We start from the raw sequence: 18237 nt of genomic DNA on the forward strand, positions 1-18237 counted from the left end.
TGTAACTGTATCAAAGTAGAGAAATGAAGCTGAGACTGTGTGAAAGCTATGCTCCTTTAGAGACCCTGCTATTTCCGTGGGGTCTTGAAGGATGCATAGGAGTTGGCCTGTGGCAGGACAGGCTGTGTTGTCCCCTATGACTGTGAATTCAGGCGAGCAGGAACTGTGAGTCCTGGCAGGGCGGTGCTGGTGCTGGCCTCCGCGTTCTTGGAGATCCTGGAGATTCAGGCCTGCATGGTGCGTGGTGAATGTGCTCATGGTCCCTTCCGCCACTGGGGTGAGGGAAGCAAAGACAGCCAGGCAGCAACTGAGTGTATGCTCACTGGCAGCACAGCACGTGTCATTAGGGGGTACCATACCCAGCTGGACAGAATTATTTACTTTTCCAGGAGAGCAAATAGTATGTCTTTTACACGGATTCATCTCAACAAATTGTAGTAAAAAAGAAATCGTGTTTCCTGTCCTAGATGGTCTCCCTGTCTGGGTCCCCGCTGTGCTGGGTAGGGGGCCAGGCCCTCTGGGGTGCAGGGGCAGAGGGCAGAGGAGACACCCAGGGTGGCCAGCTGCCTGGACCCTGCCCCCTGCAGACCTTATCAGGACCATGAGTCGCTTTGACCCACATTCCCGAGCTCGCACCTAGCCTGCAGGTGAACCAACATCCCTCAGCCCCTCCCGGGCCTCCCTGCCTCTGCATGACTTGGGGACGGTGGGAGACCACGGGGGAACCACCCTCTGGTTCAGCGGCTGAATTACAAAAGCACCTTCCTCCCTCTAACACCAGCCATGGGTCCCTGTGTCCGGCTGCACCGATTCCATCCACTTGCCCTCTGAGGAGGACTCACTGGGTTCCATAGACTTGGCATGAGCACCCTGGGCTGGACCCTGAGTCCAGCTGACCCCAGGACGTGGGGCCCACGGTTGAGGGGGGCTGGAGGGGCACAGGCCTCTGAGTATTTCCAGGGGATTAATCAGCTCTCTCCCCCATATCTCTGTCCCCCTCCCCGATTTCCTGCCTAGGGGGGCTTTCTCCGTGGTCCGCCGCTGCGTCAAGCTCTGTACTGGCCATGAATACGCTGCCAAGATCATCAACACCAAGAAGCTGTCGGCCAGAGGTAGGTGTGTGTGTCCCGAGGGCCGAGCCGGGCAGGGTGGTGGCTGGGGGACTCCGGGGACAGGCTATGGCCAGGGCACCTGAGGGACACGCCATCACTCCTGGCCAGGGTTTGTGGGACCCCGCCTGGCCTCCCCATCCCTGGTCTGCGACCTCTCTATCCTCGAGCTGAGAGGACGGTGCTCTCGGTTCAGTGCTGCTGCCATCCTGCCGTCAGGGGGGAGCCCGTGACTTCCAGCCTCAGGTGGCCGTGGGGCAGCGCTCTGTGACTGATTGAGGTGTGCTGGACTTGAACCTGGGCCTTCACAATGAACTGCATCCTCAGCCCTTTTTTAAAACTTGTGATCCTCCTGAGTATCTTGGATTACAGGTGTGTGCCACTGGGCCAAGCTGGAATCTTCAGTGAGTCTTTTTTTTTTTGAGATGCTAGAGATTGAACCTGAATCATCCCCAGCTTTTTTTAATTTTCATTTTGAGACAAAGTCTTGCTAAGTCATTGAGTTGCCCAGGCTGGGGTCCAAGTTGCAATCCTCCTGCCTCAGCCTCCTAGAGCGCTGCATTCACAGGCCTGCAACACTGCACCTAGTTTAATGGAGTCCTCTAAGTAGGGGGTCAGCAAACACAACTGCCCTGAAAAGGGGCAGGTGGGGCCAGCAGGTACGGAAGGAAAGGTCCAGCACGGTGCTGGCCTGGGTGGCCTTGTGGAGCAGACTGGTCTCTGCCCCTTCGGGGGTGGTGTTCTGACCTGCAGGAACCACAGCAAACAGAAGCAGAAGGTGGTCTACAGCCTGCTCCCTGGGGCCCGGACACAGCTCTGAGGGTGGGGTGTGGGCCCAGGCCTCCTCATCCCCAAGGTGGGGTGTGGCTGAGTTCAGTGTGGCAGGGCAAGGCGTGGAGCAGGCAGCCACCTCAGTGAGATGGCAGTGCCAGCGTGTCTGTCACCTCCCTGCCCCCCAGGACGCAGCCAGCAGCTCTGATGAGCACCTGAACCCGCATCTAAGCAAACTGGGACAAGGGGCTGGGCCCCCCCATCCTGGCCGGGAGACAGGGTCCCTCAGGGGGGCTGAGAGCTGCCTGCTGTCTGCGGAGTCTGTAGGCCTTGGTCAGGCAGCCGGGCCCACCCTGCACAACACACTGAGCCATGTACTGGGCCGTGGGGGCAGTGGGTGTTTCCTCTTCTTGGGGCCTTCTTGGGACCCAGGCTGGAGTCCTCCCGCCCTGGCCTCTTCTGCCTCTCAGCACTGAGTGTGCCTGGGGCTGGTCAGGCCCCACACTGGGCTCCTGCTCACCAGAGTGTCGGGAGCAGGGACACAAGTTACCAACTGCTCTGGATGGGGTTGTGCTTATGGGTGTAGGTGTCTGTGTGTGGACAGACGTGTCTGTGTGTGCATGGCGAGGTGTCTGCATGGGCAAGCACATGTGGTGTTGACACAAATGTGCGCGTGTGTGAAGGTGTCTGGCACAAGTGTGTGCCTGTGCACGTGGAGGTGTCTGCATGAGTGTGTGGGCTGTGTGCATGACTGTGACTGGAGATGGCTGTGCACAAGGTTGTGTGCATGTGCAAGTGTCTGCATGGATATGTGGGAGTGCCAGTATGCACACAGTGTGTGGCTGAGGTGCGTGTGTGTCGGTCGGTGTGCATGAGTATGCTAGTGTGCAAGTGGAGGTGTCTGTGAGCAAGTGTGTGTATGGGGTGTCCATCAACAAGCATGTGCATGTGGAAGCATCAGTCAGTACATGTGTGTCTGTATGTGGTGTCTGTGTGCACAAGTGTGTGTGCAGAGGTGTCTGTTGCCTCGTGCGTGTGCATGAGTCCATCCATCCATGAGCACTCGAGTCCCTGAGCTTCCGGCCAAGCGTGGCGCTGTGGTGGTGCACTGGGCTCTGCAAGGCCCTGGGCTCCCGCTCAGGAGGATGCTTCCGGTGCCCAGGGAGCCCACTCCGCCTGAGAGTATCAGGGCTGGTGTCCTCTTGGTGCTGAGGCGCCTGTCACCCGGAGCAGCAGGCAGGGCTACAGGGCCTCTGCGTGCCCAGAACCGGGGGACTGTTGAGTCTAGGCTGCGGGATGGGCACAGCCGTGTGTGCTCCCCGCCCCTCTGCCTGGGGTGCTATGCAGGGGTGTGGGGGACCTAGGCCTCAGAGGGCAGATTGCGGTGGCTTGCTGCCGATTTGGGGCCAGGTGTGGAGTCCTGCCCCTGTGGCCACCACTGACCATCTAAGGGGTGGCCTTTTTGTCCCTGCACCCAACCCCATTCCCCCCTCCCCTCCTGAGTCAGAGGTGCCCCATGTCTGCTCCCCCAACCCAGGTGTGACTGCAGCCCCCTCCACCTCGGAGCCAGGTGACCCTTGTGCGGCACTGGCCTCAGCTTGGCCCTGCCAGGTACAGCTCCTTCTCTGCCAGGCCCAGGGGACCTGAAGGGACAGTGCTTGCTGGGCTAGAACCAGGCGTGTCCATGCTCTTTGGAGGTCGACACTGGTGGGGACGCAGTGGGACACATTCCCAGGTCTGGGGGAGTTTCCGTGGAGCTGCACTGCCGGCTCATCTGCCCTTATACTCCCTCCTGCTCCAGGGTGTGTCCCTGAGCAGCCGCCTCATCACACCTGTGGTCCTGATGTGGCCACCAGCTATAGACTGTGGCACAGCCTCAGACCTGGCACCAGAGACCCGAGCACCGGAGCCAGCGTCCCCTGGGGGCGAAGCCAGCACTGGCCTTGCCTTCACTGCAGGGACCCTGCCTCAGTCTCCCTCCTGTGCGACCAGGCTGCCTGTGGGAGTTGGTGGTGACAGAGCTGGATGGTCCTGGGGTCCCCAGGGGACGACGTGAGGTGCTCCCCTCCTGGTCTCCTTCAGCACAGAATCCTGCGTCGCTGTCTACCTCAGACCAGGGCTCTGTCCTCTGCCCTCTGATGCCAGGTCACCTCCCTTAGGGACCCCGGCTCCTCTGACCCCCAGATCCTGGGCTTTGGTGAGGGCAGGCGACCCTCACCTCTGGGACCAGTCAGTAGGCTCAAATTTGGACCAATCCCAGCCCTGAATTTAGGCAAATCAGCAGGCTTTAATATGGACCAATCATAGGACTGCAGGTGCTTTATAAGCAGCAACCCACCCCCACCCTTCCTGGTGGCCCTGCTGAGAGAGAGGCCTTGGTGAGCTGCTGAGCCCCCACATGGCAAAGTGAGCAAGAGCTGCAGGGTCCCTCTCCACATTCCACTGTCCTCCCTGGCCAGGTGACCACGGCACCTTGCTTCTCAGGACCCCAGTGCTCCTTCAGCTGATTTCCTCGAGGTCTCCCCACCCCCGCAGCCCCACGTCCAGCTGGCCCAAGTTCTGTGCTTCCTCCTCCTATAATAATGGGGTCGGGGCTTCTCTGTCAAGACCCTACAAGTGGGTGGGAGGATGGGGACCCAGACAGCAGCACAGGAGGGGATCCCCTACCCGTCTGCCCACCCCTGAGGGAGTCCAGTACAGACGTGGGGCTCTCCTCTTCCTCGGGCGTCCCCAGGACTGCAGGGTGTGCTGTGTCCCCACACTGGCTGCGTCCAGAGCCGCCCAGGGCCCAGGGGAGACGCATGGATCCTTGAAGCCTCGGCTGCAGGAAAGAGGTGGTGGTGACGGACACAGAAGGACCACAGCCTTCTCGTGGCTGCCGGTGCTCAGTCGGACCCGCTACGCCAAAGACAGTAGCAGTTGGATTTTAAAATTTAATACTTAATTAAATAGAGGATTGTGAGACATTCAAAGTCTGAATGTACTGAATAATTAGTGATTATTAAACTACCGCTAACAAAAGCAGTTGGAGGAACATTAATTGACTGGAGGTAGAAAGATCATTAGGCATGTGAGTCTTGTTAACCCCCACCCCCCACTGTCGCACGGAACGGCTTCTCCCAGGGCGGGTTTCAGGCCTGCATGGACAGCTGCCCTGTGCAGAGTGAGTGGGTATCAGGCCCCAGGCAGCAGGTGCTCAGGTGACCCCTGGTTAGTGACCACACGTGGGAGCCCCCAGGGATGGGATGAGCTGAGCCAGGGATGAGGGGCTTCAGGCCTCACCTGCACCCTCCCACTACGGGCCTTGCCCTGGGGTGATGGGAGGAGCTGGAGTGGGGAGCCTGTACTCCAAGAGGAAGAAGCTGGCAGGGGAGGCCTGCACTCAGCCCAAGCCTGCCTGTATTCAACCTTTGAGCTGCAGCCTGCGGAGCGCCTGCCAGTGGCCCTGCAGCCCAGATTGACCCCTACCCAGGGGAATAGAGTGCAGTGACAGGATCTGCAGAACTGGGTTAATAAGGACAGCCCTGCAGTGCTGGGCAGCTGAGCATGCGCAGGAAGCCATGCCTGTCCTCCCGGGGACCCTCCTGCCCCCTCCTGGCTGTGCCTCCTTCCTCCCCCTTCAGCCCCCATGGCTGGCAGGCTAAGGGAACTGTCAGGAAGCGCAGGATGGGGTACCCCCTCTGAGACCCGACCATCCTAAACCTGTAACTGTGGTTCTGGCGCCAGGACTGGGGTTTATGGGGCGGCCTAAGGCACTCTGCTGCCACTGCTGAGGGAGTTAGAGGGGAGGTGGGTCCCAGGGGCACCCCGAGACCATCCTAGGGTGAAGCCTGGCATCAAGAGGAAACCAGGCAGGGGCTGCCGGGCTTAGCAGCTTGGTTCAGTGTCAGATAAACATGAAAAACATGGAGTATGAGTGTGTTCCATATTGGGACACATGGGTGTGCTTATACTAAAACATTACTTTTAAACTTTACCATCTGAAGTTCTGATTTGCCTGGGTGCCCCATGTTTTATGTGGCAGGAGGCAATGAGGTGGTGGAGAGGATGGTTTTGTTTTGTTTCTTTTTTTGGTACCGGGGATTGAACTCCGGTCCTTGTGCTTGCAAGGCAGGCGGCGGAACCACTGAGCTAAATCCCGGGCCCTAGGATGTGTTTTTATAATAGGTTCGTAACTCAACCGGTGACATCAAAGCTTTCTGGAAAGAGGCCCCGGAGGAGAGTAGATGTCGGGGGGCAGCCATGGGTGTCCTGGTCTGGGGGCCTCCCTGTGATGTTGGGGAGAGAGGCCCCCTGAGTTACCTGCTCACTGGCTCTGGCTGTGGGTGTGAACAGTTCCAAGGACCATGGGCGGCGTGGGTGCAGCCTCAAGCTCGTGTGCCCTGGGACCCCTGGGTGCAAACGTGTCCTGACTGTGCAGGAGCCGTGTCCACCCCACTGGGCAGTGGAGGGCTGGAGGCAAGGGGCCCTGAGCTGGCGGGACTGGCCCTGCTATCAAGAACCATCCCCGAACTCAGGGCCTTCCTGAGGGTCAGCTTGCTGGCTGCTCTTGTCACTCACCTTGGGGCTGAGGCTGGGAGGCTGAGCTTCATCACCTCAAGACCTCACAGGAGGGATTCTGGGCGCTCCTGCCTCAGTCTCCTTTTAAAATGGTACAAGGTTGCCCCAGTGCTGCCTGGATTCTGAGGGTGATGCTACCCACCCAGAGGGCCCTGAGACCACCCTTGCCCACCCCCACCCCAAGAAGTGGGCAGCTGGGATGCAGGCTGATGGGGACTGGGTCACCTACCCCTCTGTGGCACTGCGGAGCTGGGCCTGCAGGGCCTCCTGGCTGCAGAGCTGTGAGGTGGCTCAGGCTGGGGGGGGTGTCATGAGGGTGTCAGAGACTAGAACAGCCCTTGAAGGGTGAGGGAATTGCGAAGACCTTCTGTAAAGTAGCAGATGGTTCGAGGGCTAGGCTGCAGGCACAGAGTCTCAGTGGCACTGTCATCAATCAGGTGAGGATGCTTTTTAGCTTGATTCAGATAGAAATTAGGAGTCAAAGTGCCATTGCAGGTCTCTGTGACTAACAACTTCAGGTATTATAGCTCTTTCTTAAAGCAACTGCTGTCCGCACTATTCACAGGAAGGCTCCTGGGGACTTTCTGGGACCACTGGAGTGAAGCTTTATTTGAACAGGACCTATGATGCAAGACAGCAGAGTACACCAGAAGAAGCCCCCCCCCCCACCAGATCAACCCAGGAAGGGTGGGGGTGGGTTGCTGCTTATAAAGCACCTGCAGCCCTATGATTGGTCCATATTAAAGCCTGCTGATTTGTCTAAATTCAGGGCTGGGATTGGTCCAAATTTGAGCCTACTGATTGGTCCAAATATGAACCTGCCTCTTGGTCCAAATTGATCTAAACTCAAGCCTTCTGATCTGACCTGCTGATTGGACCAATTTCAGTTCTATTGCTTAGTTCAAATTTAAGCCCACTGGGGTCAGGGTAGACACTGTGGGAGCAGCTGTGGGGTCCAGGACTGAGGAAGTTATGGTGGCAGAGACAGGAGCTGTGGAATTGATGGGACCAAAACCAGGGAATGGTGAGGAGGGCTGACTATGCTCATCACCGCTTATTGAGGTTTGCGGAGGTCAGGGGAGTCAGTCGTGGGCCTGGCCCCTTCCCTAAACTCTATCACTTTAGGGCTGGGCGGTTTCCCCGCTGCTTCTGCAGAGAGGGAGGAGACCTCCTCTCAGGCTGGCCCAGCAAGCCCCAGGGCTGTCCCAGTTCCTCCTGGGGACTGAAGGGAAGGGTGTGACTGCTGTCAACTGGACCACACCCCCTCCTTTGTCACAGGAGGAGGGGAGGGCTGGCACTTCTGTCTCAGCAGGGTCTCCTGTTGTCCCTGTCTCTTCGCTGGTGTAGAAAGGCTTTAAAAGGTGGGCCGCAGGCTGAGCTGGGCCCCTTGGTGACATCCAGGCACCTGTCCAAGTGCTGGCAAGGACGGGGCATGTGAGCAGACCGGGGGCAATGCAGTGGTTAGGCCCAAGGTGATGGGGAGGAGTTGGGGGCAGCAGTGTAGCCTGGCTAGACTCCTGAGTCCTTGTGAGTCTGGGTCTGTTTTCGGGATTAGGGCTGTGATGGGTGGATCCTGCACCCAGTGGGCCCGGGCCGAGAATGTGCTCAGCCTGTGCCTCACTTGGGGCACTGGGGTCATGGTGCCGAGTCCCCTGCTGTCCTCAGAGGAGGCTGGGTGGTGGTTGTGGAGAGGCAGCATGGGGACCTGTGTGGGGGAACCTCCGCCCACCCTGTGTAGACTGGTGGGAGAGGAGAGAGCTGAGGCAAGGCCCCCACGCCACGATTGTCTCCACCTGGCATTGACAGAACTGAGGCCTAAACGGCCCCGTGTTGAGGGGACTCTCCTCCCAGGGGTGAGGGACCAACGTTGCAGCCAGCGTTGGCAGAGGAGTTGGACGTCAGATCACAGCCCCAGGCTCGGAGGCGCCGCACCACGAGGGCCCCCTGCTGGCTGCTCTGGATGGACTGAACGTGCAGGGCTGGGGGTGCAGACTTTTCAGAGCAGAGAAGTGGCCCGGTGCCCACCGAGGGATGTGTTTGGTCCATCTGGATAATCTCTTGGTTTGCGGGAAGCCACAGCGCTGCTCAGGGACCGCTGGGCTCATTGCCTGGTCCCGGGTGAGGAGAGCGTCATATCCGTGGAGACATGAGGTGGGAGGGTCATGGCTGAGCCTCTGTTTCTCGGATAGGAAAGCAGCACACCATTCAGGCCTTAACTTCGGGCCGAAGCCTCGGCCTCACACCAAATGCCATGCTTGGCCGAGTGAGCCAGAGTTCCAGGCCACATCTCTGCCTGGAGATGGTTCTCAACCTGAAGAGAGTGCTGAGAGGGGATGTGACTGCTGGGACAGTGGCCCCATGGAGAGGCAGCAGTGGAGACCCCCGCCTCATGGCCCCGGTGTAACCACATGTGCCCGAGGCCTGCATGCTGGGTCCTCGTGTGACGCCTGTGCACCATGGGGGGCGATGTCCCCATGCAGGGGGCAGGGTGCACCCCACAGGGGTTGTCCCGTCCCTCAAGAGCCTTGCGCCCTCTGTTTGTCCCAGTGGGGTGGCAGGCAGCTGCAGGACAGGCATGCAGACACCTCCCCTTGGCATGTGGCTGCTGGCTCCCACTGTCGGGCTAATTGCTGGTTGCCTCTTTCCTTCTTAAAACAAAACACACACCGGAAGCCACAGGGAGGGCCACCCTGTACCTCCTCAGCTGGCTGCAGAGCTCCCCCCTCAGGAGGTAGCTTAAACTGACACATGCTCTTAGGGACCCCATGCTGGACCAGGGGGAGGGGAGTGTCTGTCCCCACCTCCCACCTCCTCGTCACCTCCACCTTTGCCCCCCCCATCTCCCTGACACCCTCGGAGAAGCCTCGTGGGAGGACCATGGGGAGGTGGCCCCTGGCTCCCGCGGTATGTCCAACCCTGACAGGGCCCAGCCCCACCTCCACCTGGCCGCCTTGCAGCTGTGCCCACTGTCTGGAGTGGCCTTGCCTGGGGGGTGCTCTCCAGGAGCTGAAAACACAGTGCAGAGGTTTGGCTTTGCAGTGGGTTCAGTGCTTCAAGGGGCCTGCTGGCTGTGATAAGGACACCCGAGCCATCCGAGGTTCCAGAAATCTCTCAGGCCCCTGGGTGGTGCAGGTGGCTGAGGCAGGTGGGAAGGAGGCAGAACCCACCCCTCCCCTCATGTGACAGTGCGGTCACCTGGGCCGACAGCCCGGCCCCGTGCTGAGGGTACAGGAGGGATCCTGGCCCCACTGCAGCTGCAGAGTTGGATGGACACAGGCCCAACTCCTTGGGGATGGGTACAGCAGTGCGGGACATGGCACCTACCCTGCCCTTTTAACAGGGAAACTGAGCCCCCCAGAGGGATTCAGATGTAGCTGAAGACCTCTGGTGCTAACAGGGCCTGTGGGGGCACTGCAGCTTCTTGAAGTGACAGGGCCCACTGTGCCCCAGGCACTGCTCAGACCCTCCACACAATAGCACTTAGAGTTCAGCACAGCCCCACGCCGTCCCTGTGGATGGGGAGGGGCATCACTTGTCCCAGGCCATGTGGCCGCAGGCTCAGGGCTCCTCCTGGGCTTGGGTCCCCACAGTCCCAGGGCCCAGGACTGGGTGTGCAGACAGCGGGAGGCGGGCCCTCCCGTTCATGGGCCTCTGTCTCCCCTTCCTGCCCTGCTCTGCCCCGCCTGGTATCCTCCTGTGACAGCCTGCAGCTGGCAGGGCTGGGTGCCACCCACGCTCCTCCTGTCCCCTGCTCGCTGGCTCCTCTCCCTGCCTCCTCTTGCTGCCACCCCCTCCCCTCCCTGCTGTGAGTCACCCTGCCAGGGAGGATGGCTTCTGTGGGCGGGGAGCCTCTCAGCTCCACCCAGACGCCCTCTTGTCTCTGTGGAAAGGAAGAGGAAGTGATGGAGAGTGACTGGAAGAGATTTACCAAAGGGTCCCCTCAGCTTGTCCTCTGGGGTTGTGGCCATGGCCTCTGGGTGCTGTTCACACAGGATGTGGGAGTCCCCGAGGCCACTGTGTCTTGGGACATTGAAGGGGGCTGTCCCCCAACCCCAGCCCTCCACACCTGGCCTCTCAGGGCACGCTTGGAATTAAACAGGTTGTCATCACCTGTCGCCTGCGCAGAGCAGATGGTGCCATTATGTGGCAGGTGCTCCAGGGCAGTCACCACTGTGTGCCTGCGCCTTGGCCTTGCACAGCTTGGGGCAGCCCTGCCTGACGCCTTTAAGGTGCCAACGCCATGACAGCCCAGAGATGCTCCCACTCCCCTCCTTGACTCCTGGGTGCCTCAGGCCAAGCTCTCCAGGGCCTGTGGAGCAGCAGTGGCTGATGTTGGGGGGCTGCGACCCTGTCCCTGAAAGCTGGCTTGAGCTGAATTGATGTGATGGCCAGGCAGGCGTAACCCAGAGTGTGTCCTTCCTGTGTCACCACAAGTGGCTTGCTGTGGTCCTGCTGCTGCAGGTGGGCCACCAGAGAGTCAATGAGGGAGAAGGGTGGTCTTGTCATCCGGCTGTCACCTGCCCTCCCGTGTCTCCCCTTCTTCCAAAACACTGGCCTTGCTGTCCCCATGGAGGCCATGTTTGTAGCAGTGGATGGGCCTATGCTGTGTGTGGAGGCCACTGCCACCCAGCAGCCTGCAGTGGAGACCTTGTGGTGCTTGTCTCGGAGCCCCCCAGTGACCAGAGGCCCTGGAGGCCCTTGTGAGCTACAGGCTGTGCCTGGTGCTTGGGAGCCACCGACAGCCCTGCGTGAGTCACTCGGGTGGTTGGCCGGGGTCAGCTGGGGCCACCACCCCTCCCTTGTCCCTCTGTGACCTGAGCCTCTCACTCCTAGCCCTCGGCGTCACACACGAGGCTGACCTTGTCCCCCCCAGGTGCAAGCAGATGGCCGGCGACCAGTGCTGCGCATGCACTGTGCTCCTGGGCTCTGGGATGTGGGCCGAATCACCTAGAAAAGCTTCCGGCCTCGGCTTTCCCCGAGGGTGGAATCTCGGGGCACTGTGCTATCATTAGAATCCAGGCAGGCGGATGGATAATTGCAGGCTCTGATCTTTGAGTAAAATTGTTTTTGGTATTTTTTTGTTTGGGTTTTTTTTTTATAAGCGCTCGGATGGTGTAAATGAATGCTGTAGTCTATCTGTGGGCTGCGTCTCTGGTAGGAGGATTAAATAGCATGCGTTTCCCCGAGTTTCTCTGCACCAGCTCCTCCTGGGCAGCAGGTGTGTGGTGCATGGTGTGTGTATGTGTGTGCCTGTGTGTGTTTGTGTCTGCCACAGTGAATGAGCCCGTCACCCTCCGGCCTGGTACCAGCCCACACATGTGAGCCTCGTCACCTTGGGGTGTAGTTCTCTCTGAGCCTGAGCTCTGGAAGTGGCTGCACCCAGGGCTCGCTCTCCACGCTTCACATCAGTGTGGACACCTGGCTACTTTGGGGCCACCATGAGCACTGCCCTGTCTCCAGGTGCCTCAGACCCCACTGTGGCAGGGACTTGCTTGGTGCAGATGAGGAAATGGGGTGCAGCAGCACCTCGGGGTGGGGCCCATCTCCACCCACCTGGGGGCTCTGAGTAGCTCCAGGTGGGTGCCAGGCCCCTGCAGGGAGGCAGATGGGAGCAGGCGTGCAGCACAGGGAGGATGAGGGCCTGTCGGGGGGCAGGAAGGAACACCTGCTGGATGCATCCCAGACAGGTCGGCCGCATGGCTGCACAAGCAGCCTGTGTCCCTAGACCACATTACTCGCGCCCCAAGGCAGCTGAGCCCGGAGTCAGCCAGACCAGGTGGACAATTTTCCCTGTGCACTGCCAGGGACCGGAGGCTGCAGCCCGGGCTGAACGCCTTCTGAGCGTCCTGAATTGGAGCCCGCTCTTCCCTTGCTGATGGGCTGTGGAAGTTCCCTTGGGGAAGGCGGCTCCACTGGGGCTCGGTAGGCATGGTTAGCTGTCTTTCCTGGCGGGGGGGCTGACGGTGTGGGGGTCCAGGTCTCAGCGGGAGGCAGCAGCTGTCCTGAGTGCTGAAGATTCGCACTTTTCCTTATAATCCCCACGAGGGGTTGTGCCCCGGGGATGCCCCTGGTCATCCACCTGTTTCCACCCGGTCCTAACAAAAGCCCAAACTGGGTGATCCTTTGGGTCACCTTTCCCTTGGGGATCACCTTGGTGGCTGGGATATGCTCCCACTGTGGTATGGCCACGCTGCTGTCCCCCTTCACTCACCCATGGGTTCTTGGTTTGCTGTTGCACATTCTATCTCCCTGTTGTGCACATTTTAAATCCTCCTGTCAGCTCTGTGTGAGATATGAAAGTTTTGACTGATAAGTTGCGCCATCCTCTGGGGGTCTCGTGGAGGGACTGCCCGAGAGGCACTGGCCTCTGGGACCTGGGGCCCAGGTGGGCAATGGCCGGCTGTCTCTGTGTCTCCCCCTCCCAGAGCCAAGCAGAGCATTGGGGGAGGAGGAGGGGGGGGCTCAGAGCTCCGGGGTCACAGCCTCACCCTGACTTGGAGGACACACTGTTATGCAGACCCCACTGCTGCCTTAGAAGGACAAATATGCGCTCAGCAGAAAGCCCTGAAGAGATGGAATTAGGGCAGATCACACACGGGCACTCTGTCCTGAGTTACACGGGAACTTTCAGCCCTAACTTTGTCCACCCGCTGCCACCCCTGGCCATCTCTGCCCTGCGTCTGCTGCTTGTCCCTGCCCAGCGGTGCTGGCTGATAGCCTAGCAGGGCCCACACCCTGCCTCTCCCCTCTGCACCAAAGCCAGCTGGGTATGTGCCCCAGATTCCAGGCAGCAGAGGGCGTGTCCCTCAGTTCTGGGGTCTCCACCATCCTCTCTCAGTTGGCAGTGGCCGCACACCCCTGTGGGCCTGTCCTGACACAGTGGTCGTGGGCCCAGCTGCTGAGGCTCAAGGTGATGTCTTATCCTTTTGTGTCCCCAGATCACCAGAAGCTGGAGAGAGAGGCCCGGATCTGCCGCCTGCTGAAGCACTCCAACATCGGTGAGCGGCCCCCAAGGAGGGCAAGTGGGCATTTTTGAGGATGTTCATGGGGTGTTTTGAGTCCAGAAGCCGGGGCTGGTGGCCTGTCCACTAGCTGGGCACACCAGGAAGAGGGGGCAAGTGAGCGACCTGGAAGCCCCCTGCCTGCAGCCAGGTCAGATGGAAGCGAGCTGTACTGTGCTGCAGTGCGCCTGGAAGTCCTGGACCCCAGGAGTCCAGCGGCATAGCTACCAGTCTCCTTCCTGCAGCCGGGCTCAGTCCTGGGTTCTTGGAGCTGTAGGGATCCCATTGGAGATCCAGGAGATCACCTGGGATCTCCCAGGCGCTAGGTCCTGCCACCCTCACCTCCCAGGTTTCCATCTGAGGGTGTGCACTCATGCGCCTGTGTCCCACTGCCTGTCCCCCCAAGCTCAGGCCTTGCCCACACTGGGGGAGCACTGGAGAACCTTGCGTGGTGACTGCCCTCCCCTGTGGAGCCCCAGGGGTGTGGGGATTTACCAGCCCTTGGAGCTCCATTCACTTTTGCCAGGATGGCACTTAGAAAGCTGTGTTTAAAAGGGACACCAGGGACACATCGCTTCCAGCCCAGGCGCCAAGGGAAAGAGGACTGTCAGCCCCTGGTGTGTGGCGTACCGGCTGTTCGTGGGATGTGTGTTGTGGTTAGTTCTTGAACAAGACGTCTCCCTGCCCTGGCTGGATGCCCGGTATGGATCTGGGTTGGTTTCAAGCAGAGTCTGGCCTGAGCTCTGAGCCTGGGCCTGGGAGCAGTGACCATGGGGGTCCCCACCAGAGCTCTGTTCCAGTCAGGGCTGGGCTCGGGAACAGCACGTTCTGGAACCCAGAAGTGAGGGTTCACGAGGAACCTTCTTTGTAGATTGGGGTTCTCTGAGGGGCGGGAGGAAACTTGTAGGGGAGACGGCAGGGTCCCTGCCTCAGGAGCCTCACTCCAGGGCCGCCAGCCCCACCTCCGAACAGAAAGCTCCCTGCAGGCCGCCAGGCACTGAGAGCAAGAGCCCCGCTGGCCAGGCTGGGGCAGGAGCAGCCAGTCTTCACCTGTGCCAGAGGCCTGTGCCTGGCTCCCTGTGGGACCTGCAGGAGGCAGGGGCAGTCACGCCAGAAGCCCCCGCCTATCTGAGGCAGCTGCATGGAGTGGAGTGGCGGGGCCAGGGGCCTAGGGCCAGGCCCAGCTCCAAGCTGAGGCAGACCCTTGTTTGTGGAAGGAAATGTAAGAGCCCCCCACTTCCTGAGGTCGTTTCCTAGTATTGTGGTCATCTGGGGTACAGCAGAATGACCCCCAAACCTATGCCAGCCAGCACGGAAGACCCCAGCTTCTGTGTGTTCAGGGACGTGGCGATGAGTGGGACCGAGGGGAGAGTGCATGCGAGCCCTTTGTTCAGGAAGCCCTGGGAGCTTCCAGGCAGCAGCAGTGGGTCCCATGGTCCCCTTCAGGGCCCCGTCCAGGGATCAGCCCAGCTCCTAGAGGCCCCGGATTCTCCCCAGAGGAGCCTGGCTGGGGCCAGAGCCTTCAACAGATGCACATAGCAGACAGAGACAGAGACAGAGGGACAGTGAGAGACAAAGGCTAGGAGGAGTGTGAGGTAGAGAGCTAGGGAGAGAGAGACAGGAAGTACAATAAATACCTTTTTAAAATGATGACAAAGTGTACATAGTATTAGTCGTTAAATACACTCACACTGCAGCGTACCTGTCGGCACTGTCTATATCCAAACCTTTTTGTCTTTGGAACAGAAACCCTCAAAGAGACTCATGAAATGATCTGTTCCCATTAACCAGACTCCCCTTCCCCCTCCCTGCACCCCTCTCTGGCCCCGGAACCCCCTGTTCTGCCTCTGTCTGTGAATCTGGCCACTCTGGGGACTGTGTAGGAATGGATTGTATAGTGTGTGTCTCTTTTGTGGCTGCTTATTTCCCTCTGTATGGTGTCCTCGGGGTCCACGTGTGTCATATGTTTGCCAGTATTTCTTCCCTTTTAAGGCTGATTAATGCCCGGCAAGGAGGTGCCACATTGTGTATCTGTTTGTCCCTTGGCCGTTGTGAGCAGGGCCTGGTATGTGAGTCCCTGCTCAGTCTTGCGGATCTACACCCAGGAGCAGGCTGGCTCGGTCCTAGGAGACTCTGGGTGACCTCCAAGGAACCATGTGCCTTTCTGTGACAGTCCAGGAGCTGACACTTTTGCCTGGTCAGTTCAAAGCCCACACACAGGAGGCCAGGGAAGTTTGCATGTGTTTTCTACCCACCACGACCAGCACAGAGGTCGTGGGCCTGGTGTCCACTGAGGGGCCCAGTGTGAGTGGATTCACAGCTGCCTGAGCCCCAGTTACACACGCGGGCCTGCTGGCCGCCCCAGCTGCTGGGCCAAGGGGACACTGAGGCAAGGGTGGTTCTCTGTTGCTCAGGGATGGAGGAGGCTGGGCAGTCGGAAGGTGCTGGGCGTGGCCTCAGCAGCACCTGGTACAGGGCGAGGGGCTAGACCTGGCTGGGTCTCAGAGCCAGGGCACCATTGCCTTCGGGGCCTGGGCCCCAGGTTTCCATGGTGTTCTGCAGTAGCAGAGTCCCCGGGGGAGAGACCCCAGCTGGACAGATGAGGGCAGGTGTGGCCCTGCTATGGGCCTGACTGCCTTTGGGTCCCCTGGAATAAAGAAACCCTCAGGTGGCCAGGGATCCCAGGTCAGGGCTACAGCCCCTGAGAGTTTGGTGACGGGGTCCTCAGCCTTAGAGTCCCCGGGGGTCCAGAGTCCCCAGGGGCTGAGTGTGGTGGGGTTGCCTCCCCCCGCCCAGTGAGGGTGACAGAGACAGTCTCCTTGACAAACATGGAGTGCTTATCCTGAGCCCAGGTGGCCTGTGCCCCATCTGGATGTGAATCCCAGTCAACACTATCCCCAGGGAAGGTTCCAGAATCCACAATTCTGGATGTTTATGGACCCCTGCCCCATGCTGGGCGAGGTCCCAGGAGGACACCCTGCCATGGGCCCCATCTCTGTTCCGAAGGCACTTCCTGTGGGGCAGACGGGGTGTCCAGAGAACAGGTCCCAAACCTACCACTGCCTCAGGGCCTGGGGGACAGGGAGTAAGCAGAGCAGGGCAGGCAGAGTCCTCAGCACCCCAGCAGGAGCCACGAGACCCAGCCACTCCAGGATCCCCTCTGCACACAGCTCAGGCTGATCTAGCCGGGCCCTGGAGGTCAGCGAACCTCACCTCTGTGTCTCGCGGCTGAAACTAGTGTCCCTCCTCGGTGGCCTGCTAGGAGCTGAGGGGGCAGCTGAGGACAGCCGTGAAGGACCCCTGGCTGTGGGCCCTTGCGATGTAGCCCTAAGGAAAGGGTCCCTGACAGTGGGGAGCTCCAGAGCACAGCAGAGAGAGGGGTGGGCATCCCCTGGGGCCCTGTCCCCCCGACCCAGGGCACCCAGACTAGTCCAAGACACCACGAGGACCTTATTTATGGCACCTCTGTGTACAGCATTATTTGCTTACTGTTGTTATTTAAATAGATTTTGTGACAGTTCACTTTTGTGCTCAGCCCTGTCTGTGAATTCACAGGTCTCATGTGTTAGTTAGGTTTTCTTCTAAGCCATTAAAATAAGCACCTGACTATTTTTAAAATGTTAAAAATGTTGAAGATAGAGTGGCATCCGCACCTCCCTGACTTCCCGCTCGGATCCCTGGTCTCCCTGCTTCCTGGTGAGGAGGAGGGACCCCCAGGCCATGCCCCTCGTCCCTGGCTTCATCCCACTGCAGCAGGAGAGAGTGCGGCGCGGGGCAGCCCCTCCGGATGAGCTGTCCCCACAGCACCCCAGGAACTGTGTCGATGACACCTCGGCCTCCCTGGAGCACGGATGGCAGGAACAGGCCCCTTCCGGGCTCCACAGGGCAGCCGTGAGCAGCGTGTCCCCATGTGTAGGCGGCTCCAGGGACTTTGGCCGCACCCTGGGGCCCTGGAGAAGCAGCTGGTGGGCATTAGGGACCTGCAGTGTGTGAGGGGGACACAGGCCAGCCTGGGTGGAGTGCAAGTCCTGGTGGAAAGGAGGGCCTGGGGACAGAAATCAGCTGAGGGGGAGCCTGGGGCGAGAGTCACAGGCAGCCTTCTGCTGGCCCTTTCGGTGTGGGGGCCCTCCCACTGGGGAGCCGAGGGGACACCGGCCCTGGGAGAGGGGCCATGCACTTGTGTCCGGCTGGCTGCTGCCCCCCTGCCTGTGTCTTTCTGTCCTGGGCTTGGAAAAGCACCCCAGGTTCCTATGTGGCCCTGGCCCCTCAAGCTGATCCTCTGTCACTGGCTTCTCACACGCAGACAGTGATGGGACAGTGACATGTCCCAGAGCTCCCCACAGGTGCAGCGCATCCACGACAGCCGAGAGGAGGCGCTGTCCACCCACTTCACAGAGGAGTGGAGCAGGCAGGAGGCTGGGGTCCTGTCTGAGGCACAAGGTGGCAGAGGAGGGGCGGCCCGGCTCTGCCCTGGGGGGTGGGGGTCCCAAGCCCCGGCTGAGGTGGGAAGGCCTTGGTCCGGAGCCAGAGGAGCCAGGGGAGCCAGGGGTCTGTAGGGCAAGGCCCGGAGCCCAGAGGGCACATCCACATTTCTGGCCCAAGGACGCCATCAAGCTGGTCACTGGGAGGACCAGAGACAGGAGGGAGCCCCAGCAGCCAGTTAGAAAGTAGGACAGTGCCAGAGGGCCCCAGGAAGGGGCTGGAGCTGAGTGGGCTGTTTGTTCCCTGGGGCACTGGGGGCCTGTAGGACAAGGAGGAAGGTGGCAGCTCTTCAGCCCCGGGCAATGCAGCCAATA

At 60.1% G+C, this 18237-nt stretch overlaps 1 protein-coding gene across 7 annotated transcripts in view; it reads left to right on the forward strand.

Moving 5' to 3' along the window:
- The window catches only part of Camk2b (calcium/calmodulin dependent protein kinase II beta), an 80343-nt gene that overhangs the window by 32957 nt on the left and 29149 nt on the right, over positions 1–18237 (forward strand). For all 7 annotated transcript variants that reach the window (XM_004839916.3, XM_004839914.3, XM_004839915.3 and 4 more), the window contains exons 2-3: positions 1018–1112; positions 13379–13438. In XM_004839916.3, coding sequence (XP_004839973.2) covers positions 1018–1112; positions 13379–13438 — 155 coding nt within the window. The remainder of the gene's footprint in view (positions 1–1017; positions 1113–13378; positions 13439–18237) is intronic.

The sequence above is a fragment of the Heterocephalus glaber genome, unplaced genomic scaffold (assembly GCF_053883595.1).
Source record: "Heterocephalus glaber isolate CG9 unplaced genomic scaffold, H.glaber_assembly_v1.0 deba00001610, whole genome shotgun sequence".
NCBI lineage: Eukaryota > Metazoa > Chordata > Mammalia > Rodentia > Bathyergidae > Heterocephalus > Heterocephalus glaber.